The following is a 13013-nucleotide window of genomic DNA, read 5'->3' as shown; positions in this document are numbered from 1 at the left end:
TAACCACTTCACTTGGTTTCACAATCAACATTCTTGGCACTGGTAGTCAGAAAATCAAAAGACAAATTGCATTGGGAAAGTCTGCTATCAGGGACCTCTCTAGAATATGAAAAGCAACAATGTCCGTCTGGAGACTAAGATGCACCTGATTCAGGCCATGGTCTTCACAAGTACTTGCTATGCATCAGAGAGCTGGACAATGACTAAGGATGAAAGAAGAATTGATGCCTTTGAGTTGTGGTGCTGGAGAAGAGTGTTGAATATACCATGGACTGCCAGGAGAACAAACGGGTCTGTCCTGGAGAAAGTGAAACCAAGCTGCTCCCTGGAGGCAAGGATTTTGAAGTTCCATCTCCCATCCTTAGGGCACATGGCCAGGAGGGTCCAGTCCTTGGAGAAAGACATCAGGCTTGGAAGGGTGGAGAGACAGCCCAGGAAAGAGGTGGACCCAGGATGAGATGGATTGACTCAGTGACTAGAGAGATGGGATTCGGTCTCTCAGAGACGATGAGATTGGCTCAGAATAGGGTAGAGTTCAGAGCTACTGTTTGTAGGGTTGCTATGAGTAGCATGTGACTTGAGGGCAAAAAAATTAACAGCAGTACCAAGGAGCTGTGCTGCAATCCCAAAGGCACACGGTTTGAATCCACTAGCTGCTCTGCAGGAGAAGGATGGGCTGTCTTCTTCTGTGCAATTAACTGCGTCTGAAAACCTGCTGGAGGGTCAGCTATGGGTTGATTTTGATTTGATGGTACACAGCAATGACACATGCCTACCTTTATGTGTGCACACACACCTGCAAGCACCTGTACACACATGTGCACACACGCCCACCTGTGCAGCCATAAACACTTAAGAATATGAGGGAAAAAAATGACTTAAAATTTTCTTTTCCATACTGTGCATATGGTCTACACTCTTAATTGTGGAATTTCAGAATGAAGTAAATATGTTATTTTGCTATAAGGGGTTCTCTGATGGCCTAGAGGGAAGAGTTGTGTTGCCAGCCTCCTCCATCTCTAAAAAGGAAGAGCCAACGTTTCCCGTCTTAGAATCCTGTAACTAAGCAGCTTATTGCCATTCCACTGGTTCCAACACACACTCGTCTCTCCGTGAGCTTGCTGTCTCTGTCTGTCTCTCCTCTCTCCTCTCTTTTCTCTCTCTCCTCTCTCTCTCTCTTCCCTCTCCCTCTCCCTTCTCTCTTCCCTCTCCCTCTCCCTCTCCTCTCCTCTCCTCTCTTTCTCTCAGAGTGGCTGGCAGACTTTGGGTGAGCAGCACATCTCTATACGAACCATGCTCATTATGTCTTAATTGTGTCAGTTTCACGAGTGCAGCTTCACGGGTCACAATCAGTGCACATGTCTCACGAACAGCCTCACCTTGGGTGCTCACTGAGTCGGCTCTCCAAATGCGTAGAGAAAATGTCTCCTTTTCTCAGTAAATGTTGCACTGGCTTTTCCGGCACCCTCGTGCTGCTCCTTCCCTGCTGACATTCATCTTTAAACTCACCCCTTCCACTCAATTTATTCAGATTAACCCTATTTCCATGTTTTGCTAATTACGTCTGCCACTGGCCAGAGGGTGGAATTAATTGTGCGTGTCACTGTGTTCAGTGTTTACGTCCGTGTTTCCTATTAGACTGGGAACTCCCAAGAAACATGCCTAAGATAGTTACCATTTCTTCTTTGTTTGGCCAAAGCATTTAGTAAGGAACTTTACTTTCTCAAGCTTTAAAAGAACTGTCTGGAACCACATTGTGATATTTACGGAAATCTTCCAGAGGCTGTATAAAAACATATGCTATCGTATATTTGATTCTTCATTACCTTTTCAAGTGTCTTCAAGGTTGAATCAGGGGGTTTTGATGTTGTTTATCTTCTTACTGACTCTTTGCTGTACCTTCTCTTCCCTTAACCCAACCGTTTCATTCGCCAGCCTCTGTTTCCACTCCCTCTCCTCCTGTCTCTGCCCATCAGTCCTCTACAAGTGTTTCTATTTGTGTCTTTAGACCTTAAAATCCACTTGAAGTGGTTGGAAACAGTTGAATCCTGGGTAAGGGGAACTATAATAACCACATCTCGTGCACACCTGACATGGACTCAAGTAGGAAACAGGTCATGGTGTCCTGCTCTGTATGGGCAGCCGACTGACTGCTTTGAACGTTTGCTGAAGCGCACTAGGCTGCCCTCTGTGAGTGGAATCCTGCTGCCTGTGTCCCACTTGGACCAGTGTGAAGTGTATGAAATTTGGGGGCTATGTCAAGCCTCAGTCGCACTTGTTCTTCTTGGTTACGACTGAGCCATTTCAAAGCAGTTCAACGCTCTGGATTGAATTTACAATCTGACTTGGAATTGCTTTGAATTAAATGCCACAGAATCATCCAAGAAAACGTCCAGTCAATTTACTCAGGATGAGTCAATGATATTACATTTTTGTAAAACTACTACTTGAATGAAACACAGTATTAAGAGAGAAAATTTAAATGACAATATTGAACAACCCAAAAAAAACCAAACTATTGCCATCAAATCGATCTCAGCCCCCAATGCCCGTTAGATCTGCCCAGCGGGTGTCCAAGGCTTTGGCTTGTACATCCAAGGCTTTGCCCAGCAGGCTGCTACACCTCCATCCTGTGGGCTGGCTGGGGGGCGTGAGCCACAAATCATTCAGGTAGCCGTCAAGTGTTTAACCACTGTGCTACCAAGCCTCTTTTGAACACCTCAGGTTCAAATATCTCTTATTGCCTTAATAAGGCTTCAGACTTTTTGTTCACAGGGTTGCGATGAGTTGTGCTAGACTAGAAGGCAATCAACAACAATAACAACGTTGTACCAGACAAAATTACAGCTATTAAATTGCTTTTGACCTATAAAAATAGCAGTGTAATGTGGTTCATGCCAATAATCACTTTTCCAAAATATATTCATTAACTCACCAGCTGAAAGTAGCATTAACATTACTTTGATAAATTTATCCAGACACATAACAAGCATAAATGAACACACATATAAAATGTCTTGGTATGGGTAGTTTCAAATGATTTAAAAATAACACTAGTTTTGTTCTTGTTGTTGTGTATTATTGAGATGTGTACTATCAGCCAACCCATGGCTGACCGTCCAGGGGGTTTCCAGAGGCAGTAATTGCACAGGAAGTGATTGCTCAGGCTTCTCCCGCAGAGCAGCTGATGGTCTCGAACCCTATACCTTCAGGATTGTAGTACAGCTTCTTGCCACTAGGCCATCTGTGCTCTCCAGGCTAAACAATGCTGAATAACTAAATAATACTAAGTAAACTAGATGTTGTTGTTGATTGCTGTCAAGTCCAGCATGACTCATAGCAACCCTATGAACAAAAGACCTGAAGCCTTTCTATAACTAGCGTTGTTTCTCACAGCTCATAGAATTTCCAGAGGCATGTTGTTTAGGAAGTGGATGTCATTCCTGCTTCCAATACCACTAGTAAGCAAGTTAAAATGTGAAAAAAGGCAAAAATGCAACGGAAAGCCTGAAATCATTCTTACCAGCATCTCATAATTTCTTTCAATAAGGTGAACATTCAGATTGCGATGAGACAGACTTGTAAATAGAATAAACAAGATTATGGAAAATGTTCTTCATAGAGTGAGAAAAGAATAGAGGGCAGAAAGAGAGAGTAGAGAGAGAGAACAGGAAAAAAAAAACCCAAAAAACAAACAAAACACCAGAAAAAGAGAGAAAAGAAAAAGCTCTGAGTGCTTTACCTGGAAGCCTGGAGTTCCTGGTAAACCAGGGTCCCCCTTTCCATCCATTTTGACATCTTTTACTTGAGCTGGGGCACCCTGAAAAAGGAAGATGCTCATCAAACAGAATCAGGTCATCCTGCTTGAAGGATGCAGTGCTTCTTGAGACAAATACTTAGAGAAATTACTTAGCCTTATGCCATATTCATAATAATGAATTAAAGGTCTTTTTCTATTTTTTTAATTACTGTTGCCAACTTACTGCGGGAGGATATAGGGTAATATATCCCTTAAGATAATAAAATTCGTGACAATTTCACACCTAGATCCTGGACCCTGGAGTATGAGACCAGTTCTGGTGTCTTGTTCTCTATTTCTTTAAAGGATGATGTGAAACCTATAATCTTCAAACCTCCAAAGATCCAGAAAAAGCTGTTTCATAGGAATGAAAATCTTTATTCCTACGATTATGGATTTTGAATTAGTTAAGATCTAGATTATGAAATATGATTTATAATTACTTGAATCTTGTAATTTAAGAGAGATCTTCAAGAGCTAGAGGTTTTCATACAATATTGTAGAAATGTCTTACCTTTTCTCCTTTCAAACCAACAGGACCCTAGAAAACGGAGAAACATATTAACAAATAGAGGCAAACAGAACAGGTCTGTGGGTTAGTGGTTAGTGTGACTTGGGGTTAAGGGTTAGGGGTTAGGGTTAGGCATCAGGGTAAAGGTTAGGGGTTAGGGTTAGGCATCAGGGTAAAGGTTAGGGGTTAGGGTTAGGTTTAGGGTTGGTCTAGGGGTTAGTGTTAGTGTTAGGGTTAGGGGTTAGTGGTTAGGGTTAGGGGTATGGGTTTGACTTAGGGGTTAAGTTAGGGTTAGGGATTAGGGATTATTGTTAGGGTTAATCATTAGGGTCAGGGGTTAGGGTTAGGGGTTAGTTTTAGGGTTGGTTTAGGGGTTAGTTTTAGGGTTAGGGTTAGGGGTTATGGTTAGGGTTTGTGGTTTGTGTTAGGGGTTAAGTGTTAGGGTTAGGGGTTAGTTTTAGGGTTAGGGTTAGGGGCTACAGTTAGGGTTCAGAGTTTGTGTTAGTGGTTAAGGTTAAGTGTTAGAGGTTAGGGGCTTGGTTTAGGGTTAGGGGCTAGCGGTTAGTGTTGGGCGTTTGTTTTAGAGTTGGTTTAGGGGTTAGTTTTAGTGTTAGGGCTAGGCGTTACAGTTCGTGTTTGGAGTTTGTGTTAGGGGTTAAGGATAGCAGCTGTTAGAGGTATGGGGTTTCGTTTAGGGTTAGGGATTAAGGTTCCAGTTCGGGTTATGTTTATTTCCCTTTTCTGTATCTTCTCTACACTGAACATGTCCTGCCTCTACAGCGTACATAGTTAATACCCACTTAAATAAACCAACCAGAAGCTCATCCACCTTCTACCGTCTCCTAATACACAACAATACCGTTCTGTGACTCTGGTGGCCTATTGGTAATGAGCTAAAAAAGGCACTGCTGTTTGAATCCATCAGCTGCTCCACTGGACAAGATCCGCAATCTCCCTCCATGGGATTTATTATTTCTGAAAACCTACTGGAGGGTCACCTCCAATTTGACAGTACACAACAACAACAAAAACAACAACTGTACTATGTGTTTCCTTTATTCCACCTTCAATTGCCTCATTCTATGGAGCCAACATTCATTTCTCTGCCTGTATATAACCTATCTCCTGCCCCAAAGCACATCACAGAAGTATCTGTTTAGCAAGGCCCTTGACAGTGCTAAAAACCATTGCCAGATCATAGTCCTCACCTTACTAAACTTCTCACCAGCATTATGCAACTATAGATAAGTTCCTTCTATACGAAATACATCTACTGGGCGTCCACAACACAGTCCTATTTACCTTATACCTGAAGGCCCACTCATCTTCTGCAGGTTCATTCTGCATTACCTAGGTGTTGCATGCTGGAGTTCTCCAAGTTCAAGTTCTAGACACCTTTTTTCCTTACCCTCACTCCTTGAGCCACCACTACTCCAGAATTCTCCTCTGAGAAAATCCAACTGTCTGACACACATCTCCACTTGGATGTCTCAGAAGAAGAACAAAGTCTTAAATTGCAAACCTAAACTCACAAGACATTAACTCATTCCTCTCCAAGCATGAGTTGATTGTCGACTGTTGTGTCAGTTGTTGGCTGCCCCCATGTTCCCACAGTAATGAGAATTTATGTCTGCCTCCATTCTGCAGCAGAATACTTTGTGTCTTTAGTTGAGCGTCAGAAATGGAAACTCACCATGATCCCTGGGTAGCCTGGTGTCCCCGGAAGTCCTGGAAAACCTGGCTCACCCTGGAAGACAAATAAAGCATGTCATTCTTCTAGTTGTTCGAGAACAGACTATTTAGATCTGGTCTCTGCTTCCATCCTCCAAACTTATAGGGATACAAGGAGTGAAATAAATCCAAGCCTTGATGGCGAGTGGATCACGAGGCTTAAAGCCGTTAGTTTAATTGCAAGCAGAAATAGAATCCTCTGCAGCTTGATTTTACATAAACAGTGAAAGCCTAATTGTGTCAAAAACTTTTTAATTGCTATTGCCTTGCAACTGGAATAATTAGTTCATTCATGGCTGCCCTTCTAGGGAAAAAGAGCACATAGTTAGAAAATAGAGGCGAATGAACATGGAAAAGCTTGGCCTCACTTTCTCAAAGTCTAGTTTTCTCCTGTCGGCTTCATGTCTGACAGGAGAAATGCTGATGTCTTCACCACATCAAGTGTCGGACTGCTCACTGAACACATCAGTCACTCTGAAGGAGAAAGGTCAGACCTTCTGCTCATCGTTTCTTCGAGAACACACAACCACGGCAACATGACCGATGGCTGTCTCGAGTCAGAGTCAACTCCACAGCAGAAGATATGTCTGAAATGTCTATCTGGTCAGACCTTGGAGTTACTGCAGGTTGAGTTCTCAAGAACTACAAGGAAGCCCATCACTGGCATTTTTTGTTTCCAGTGCTCTGGTGGCACTGGTGACTAGGAGCCGAGGTGCCAACTGAAAGCACATGACGAGTCCACCAGCTGTTCCATGGGGCCTGTTGGTTGTTAGGTTCTGCTGAGTTGAGTGCAGCCCATGGCGATCATATAAATAACTATCTAGATACCCTGTTCTATCCTGCGTCTTCCTCACACTTTCTGATACATTCGAGCCCACTGCAGCAAGCAGTCAGTCCCTGTGTCAATTTCTTCGGTTGAGGGTCTTCCTCTCTGACCCTCACTTTCCCAAGCATGATGCCCCTCTCCAAGGAATAGCCTCTCCTAGCAACATGCCCAGAGTATACGGGACGAAGCCTGGTCATCTTTGCCTCCAAGCAGCACTCTGGCTGCACTTTCTCCAAGAGCTCCCTGGGGACAAGATGGGCCATTTCCTCCCATGTGATTTAATGTCTCTGAAAACCTGTTGAAGGGTCAGCTAGGAATCAGTTCCAACTCAGTGGCTATGAGCTGAGTTTGTGCTATAGTGTAATCTATCAAGTGCACAGTAGCATTATGAAACCATTTGAACTATCATGGAAATTACCACAGTTGTGACACAGAGACATGAACGAGAACATGCTGTTGGAAAAATGGTGCCCTGAGTCTTGTTCATGGCACAGCGGCCAGAAGCTTTTAATTTGTAAAAAAAAAAAACCAAACAAACCCAAAACCCTCCAAAAATATATGTGCGAGGAGAGCATGATGCTGAGTGAACTAACTCAGTTCCACAAGGATAAATATTGTATAAAACCATTATTGTAAAATGAGTATAAGGATCCAGGAGGGGTGGGAGAGGCTGGAAGCAGAGGGATGTGGATGTGCAGGGGGAGGGGGGATTAATCATTGGGTTGTACAATTTGATGGGTGGAGGAGTAAGGGAAATTGAAAGAATTTGTTCAAATTTGTATTTGAATTGTGTAAATAAACTAGTAGAAAACTTAAAAAATTAAAAAAATATGTGTGAATGCAATAAACTAGAGCAGAATGACGCAAGCTATGCCTGTTCTTATAACGTCAAATGAAAACAACCAGTTGAGCCCCTTAAGAGACAGTCAGCACGGGAGAAGGAAAAAGAAAACAGGAATGTTCCTAGTTAAAAAAAATCCTCTTTTTTTGCCTGAAAACAGGCATCACTGGCTCTGGCTACAGGACGTTTCCAGGAAAGCGCACCTGCACTGCACTGTCCCCTAGCCTTATTTCTTTCTTCAGCACAACACTGATCACTCATCCACAGTGAGAGAAGTACATACCTTGGAACCATTGCAGCCAGGCAAACCAGGAAGCCCATAAGGCCCAGGATGCCCTGGGGTGCCCTGAAAAAGACAATAAATGTCAAAGACTGAGGCTGATTACAATAGATCTGCATGTATGAAATGTACTGTTATAATTTGGTGACAGTTTACAGAGAAAATTGATTTTTCACTCAACAACTCAGGCACACTTTGATTTGTGACACTGACTGTAACTGCCACAGTTCCAACCCATTCGTCCCACTTCCTCCTTGTGCTACTTCTGTCCATTTGCGCTTCTTCCTTCTCTCTTCCTGTTTTCTGAACTTTACACCAAGGCAACTTCTGCCCTTTTGATCATGTATGGATGGTTGATGATACGGCTTTGTGAGCTAAAACAAATGGCTTTTCTAAACAGATTTCTGTTGTTGTTGGCTATCGAGTTAGAACTGACCCACTGCCGGTCCTCCATTGAGTTTGCAGAGACAGTAATTCACAAGGGAGAAGAGTGTTCATCCTTCGCCCAGAGAGCAACTGGAGGATAGACTGTAGTCTCTCTCTTGCTCTCTCGATTTTTTTAGACTGTAGTCTCTTAAAAGACAATTTAAAGTTGGAGGAAATGGAGTGGGAGAGGGTGCAGGGAAGAAAAAGGAAGGTTACAAAGCTACTTTATTCTCTTACACTATTAAACAGACTATTTCTATCCTAGGCTGCTCCCTGATACACCATTCCATTGTGTTTTTATTTTAGGAAATATGACAACGCTAATATACGATCTATTAATATGTAAACCTCCCCCACACTCTAATATATGATCTGATTCCACTCTGCTGTTTGTTTGTACTGTATATAAAATGTCCAGCCACATCCCCTGTGCTGTTGTTTCAGTTTCTCTATTATTACTGTGGGGCTTATGCTCTTTTCCCCTCACTACTTACTGGAAGTCCGGGAGGGCCTGAAAACCCTGGCAAGCCAGTAATTCCCTGAAAATGGAGTGTACAAAGGATGAGGAAAAAAGCACTTGTTAAGTATTCAACATTTAAGCACAAAATTATTCACCATTCCGAGGTCCTCCGCTTACTACAACTTAGCTGGACCTGGCTAAAAAATATTTATGAAATAAAACAAGTTTGGCAAACTATTATAAATCTTAACTAACTTTTAGAAGGAGAATTGCAATCGCTTTTGGCTTTTAGAGCCAGGCGTCTGAGACCCAATTTGCACACAGTGATGTTCTTGATCTCCAATGGCCACTGGGTGGCTGTTTGTACCTGGAGATTTCCACCCACCTAGTGTCCCCATCATCCTCCAAAAGCCTCTTATACCTTCTCCAGCCAACCAAGACCCACTACAACCCAGCAGCCACTGCACTGACTTCTATTATGATACAGAGGTTTCCCCGGGCTTCGCATAAAGAGTCAGACACAGCGAATTCCTCTGACCATTGCGAAGCAGCGTTATTGTTCAGAGGAGCAGAATTTCCATCAGCACTCAGAATGATCTGGTCAGACTGCTCACCCTGATGCCTTTGGGGCCGTCGAGTCCGTGGAGCCCTGGAGAACCCTGGATGAAACAAAAAATGGAAAAGTAAACATTATGACAATTACTTTGCTCTAAACGCCTTTCCTCCTCTAAAACATGATTCTGATTCATGAAGACCTCTCGTGTGACAGGATAGAATTATGTTCCACTGAGTCTTTCTGGCTTCTATCTTTGTGATTGTGTACTGCCAGGCCTTTCTTCTGCTGTGTCTCTGGGTGAGTTTGAATCTCCAACCTTTAGGTTAACAGCTTATCACAAACAAGTGGCCCCACCTGGCAATGTGATGTGAAGAAATTAATATATAAAAGGTCCCTGTCATACCCATAAGGCCAAACTATCTGGTCCTGGCGATTACTCAATTGTTAATAATGGTTCAACCTCTTACTCATTTCATTGAAGTTAAAAACCACCATCAGAAAGGACAAACAAAAATTCACTCAAGCACTTGCTACTCACAGTGGGGTCTCAGGACCTGCAAATCAGCATCGCCTGGGAGTTGGGCAGAAATGTAAACTCTCTGGGCCTCTCTTAACTCCAGCTCTCAACCACTCAGATTTTGTACCTTAACAAGATCTAGGGGGACTCTTGGTGCATGCTAAAGTCTAATGAGAAAGCGCCACGTTAGCCAGGTGGCTGCTGAGGTCCGATGAGGATAAACGTCGAGACTTAAGAGACGAGATGAGTCAGACAAGAGGAGCAGCCAGTGCTTCTCTGCACAAGAAGCACCTTATTAACCAACCGCACCCGCTACGTACAACAGCCAAGTAAAGGCTGCTTGAGCCAGAGATGCTGGCTTCCAGTGAGAGTTCAGGTCTGAGACCTTGTTTTTAGCAGAATAACCATAAATGGAGATGATATACCCTAGGTCAGTTGGTGTAAGGCTTTCATTTCCCAAAAGCTGCCTTTTTTTTTTTATCATTCCAAAGAGGTTCACTATGTTTTGGGGGGTTTTGATAGAGAAAGGATTGTTACAGAGTCTTCTGAGATTAGACTGCCAAGGCCAAAGTCAGCGATTCCTGAGGGCGGTGGAATCACTGGGAGGTGGCTGGCTCACCAGCTGGTGTCGTTTTGCGTGGACGCTGTCTGTGTCCCTCAGATAGGCACAGAAGAGGGACTTGCGACTCCCCCCCTCCATTTAAATGGCCTCATGCAGAAAGAATTTCATATGAGGGGGAGGAAATCCTTAAATATTATTTTCCAGTTCTGAAGTTTTTTTAATGTAATTTTTCTTTTTTACTAATTTTAATGAAAGTTTACAGAGACTTAAGATTTCCAGTTATTCATTATTGCACTTTTTTCCCTGCCCACCTCTCCTTCCCCAATTCATTCTTCTCTTTGAAAAGAAAAACTTGTATTGTTGTGTAATCCCTCCTGCCAAGTCCACTCCACTATGCAGCCTTTGATCTGGACTTCTGTCATGACAAGAATGCCCATTCATATGTTCCTTTTAAAGAGTTCTCTCCCTCATCTGTTTCAATGCATATTCATCATTCCTCCCCTCCTATTCTGTCTTCCCTCAACCTCGATGTCAGTCCCATTTTACAACAGTGGCCCTATGCAATAGTTGATCTTTTGTGACTGAGATATTTCACTCAGCATAATGTCCTCCAGGGTTATCCATTTTGCATAATATATCATGAGTTCCTTGTTTTTCAATGCTGGATAGTATTCCATTGTGTGAATATACCAGAGCTTCTCTACCCATTCGCTTGTTTATGGGCACTTGGGTTGTTTCCAACTCTTTGCTATTGTGAACAAAGCTGCAATAAACATGGGTGTGCATATATCTGCTTGGGTGGCAGGTATGGTTTCTTTAAAAATCCTTAAATCTGAATGAATGGAAATCCAAAATCTCTGTAAATGCTCATTGAAATTAATAAAAAAAAGCTGTATTGACACAAATATTGGTTTTGATGTTATGATACCAGAAATGCACAAAAATAAAAAGGATGAATTAAACCACTTTAAAAAAATCCTTAAATCGTAAGAATCTTTTCCATCAGGTTTGAACAATCTCCTGTTGTCTGCCTTGGCCCTGGCTGTATCTGTGGTTATGCCTGAAAGCTTTGCCTTCCCCCATTAACCCCTGATGACATGGCGCAGAGGAAACCCAGGGTTCCTTTTATGGGACACTATGCATCATAAAGGAAACCTGGTACTGCGTTGCTAACTGAATTATCAGTGGTTCAAATCCACCAAGGGACACAGATACTCAATGTCTTCCAGCAAAGATTTACAGCCTCAGACACCCAGGGGAGGGTCCTGGTGTGTTTGGTTTTTCAGGTTTGGTGCATCACATAGCCAATACTGACATCTATGAATCTGTGGCTCTTTTTAAAAGGAATAGCTGACACCTCTGGAGATACGAATGCTGGAAGCAGAGGACCAAAGTGAAATGCTGATAGCCAGGAAAAAAAAAAGAAGGCACTAGTATGAGGCTTCATCAAGTCCAAGACTGAAAGGGCCAACCTATTCTACCAGTGAAAAACCATTGGTTGATTGCCACTGAATCAATGCTGGGTCTTTGTAAGTACGTGTGACAGGGTGGATAGTATGTCAGAAAATTTCCATGGCTCTGACATTTTGGAAGCAGGAATCCAGGCTTCACAGTGGACCTGGATTTTTTTTTATTAGCAGTCTAGACCTTAACCTTATGTTACCAGGAGCTCCTATGGTGAAATGGAGGAAAAACCAAGGAATCTGAGAGACTTTTCCAGAACTGGGATCAGAGGAAGCAGACAGGGAATAGAGAGTGCACACGTGAGCAGGACAGAAATGGAATTGGCAGGGCTCCTGGGAGAGAGTAAGCATTTATGTCTTTGATTCTAAATTGTACGTGTGACTTTAGCTTCTCTGGTGGTAGCGGTCTGATTCTGAAGTTGTAGAAAGCCAAGCTGGACTCTGGCCTTGCCACCTACTAGCTGTGAGAACCAGGACAAAATATAGTGTCTCTGCACTCATAAAACAGAAATACTTCTGAGAACTAAGTTAGGAGTTACCAGCATTTGATGTATGGGGTCAATATGAACAGCCAATGAGATACTCGACTCACCACCATCTAATCTATTCCTACTGAAAGCAGCCCATGTTGCAGCCTGGAACTGCTTCACAGAGTTTGCTTGGCTCCAATCTTTACAGAGGGAGCTCTGGTGGCCTAGAAGTAAGAAGCTGCCCTGCAATCTCAAAGGCACATGGTTCAAATCCATCAGTTGCTCCATGGGATAAAGATGAGAAATCTCCTATAGGATTTGTTGTTCTTAAGTGCCATCAAGTTGTAGACAACTTATCGTGACCCCATGAATGAAACACCTGAACACTTGTATAACTTTCGTTGTGGTGGACAGTGTTTGGTGGTGCTCCCCAATTAAGACAAACTTGGAAGCAGGAGTGGCATCCACTTCTGAAATAGCTTGCCTCCAGAAACTCTTATGAACTTGAAGAAAGGATGAGTTGTCTACAACTCGATGGTACTTAATGAAAACAACAACATAGAGAGATCTC

At 42.9% G+C, this 13013-nt stretch overlaps 1 protein-coding gene across 1 annotated transcript in view; it reads right to left on the bottom strand.

The window, feature by feature from the left end:
• The window catches only part of COL4A3 (collagen, type IV, alpha 3 (Goodpasture antigen)), a 180838-nt gene that overhangs the window by 83303 nt on the left and 84522 nt on the right, over positions 1-13013 (bottom strand). Inside the window, exons 7-12 of the mRNA XM_006890323.1 lie at positions 9489-9533; positions 8909-8953; positions 7992-8054; positions 6004-6057; positions 4314-4340; positions 3743-3820 (exon numbers count right to left, since the gene is read on the bottom strand). Of these exons, the coding sequence (XP_006890385.1) occupies positions 3743-3820; positions 4314-4340; positions 6004-6057; positions 7992-8054; positions 8909-8953; positions 9489-9533 (312 nt within the window). The remainder of the gene's footprint in view (positions 1-3742; positions 3821-4313; positions 4341-6003; positions 6058-7991; positions 8055-8908; positions 8954-9488; positions 9534-13013) is intronic.

Source organism: Elephantulus edwardii, unplaced genomic scaffold (assembly GCF_000299155.1).
Source record: "Elephantulus edwardii isolate Elephantulus edwardi_28Jun2011 unplaced genomic scaffold, EleEdw1.0 scaffold00087, whole genome shotgun sequence".
Lineage (NCBI taxonomy): Eukaryota > Metazoa > Chordata > Mammalia > Macroscelidea > Macroscelididae > Elephantulus > Elephantulus edwardii.
This window is presented reverse-complemented; position numbering and strand designations above follow the sequence as displayed.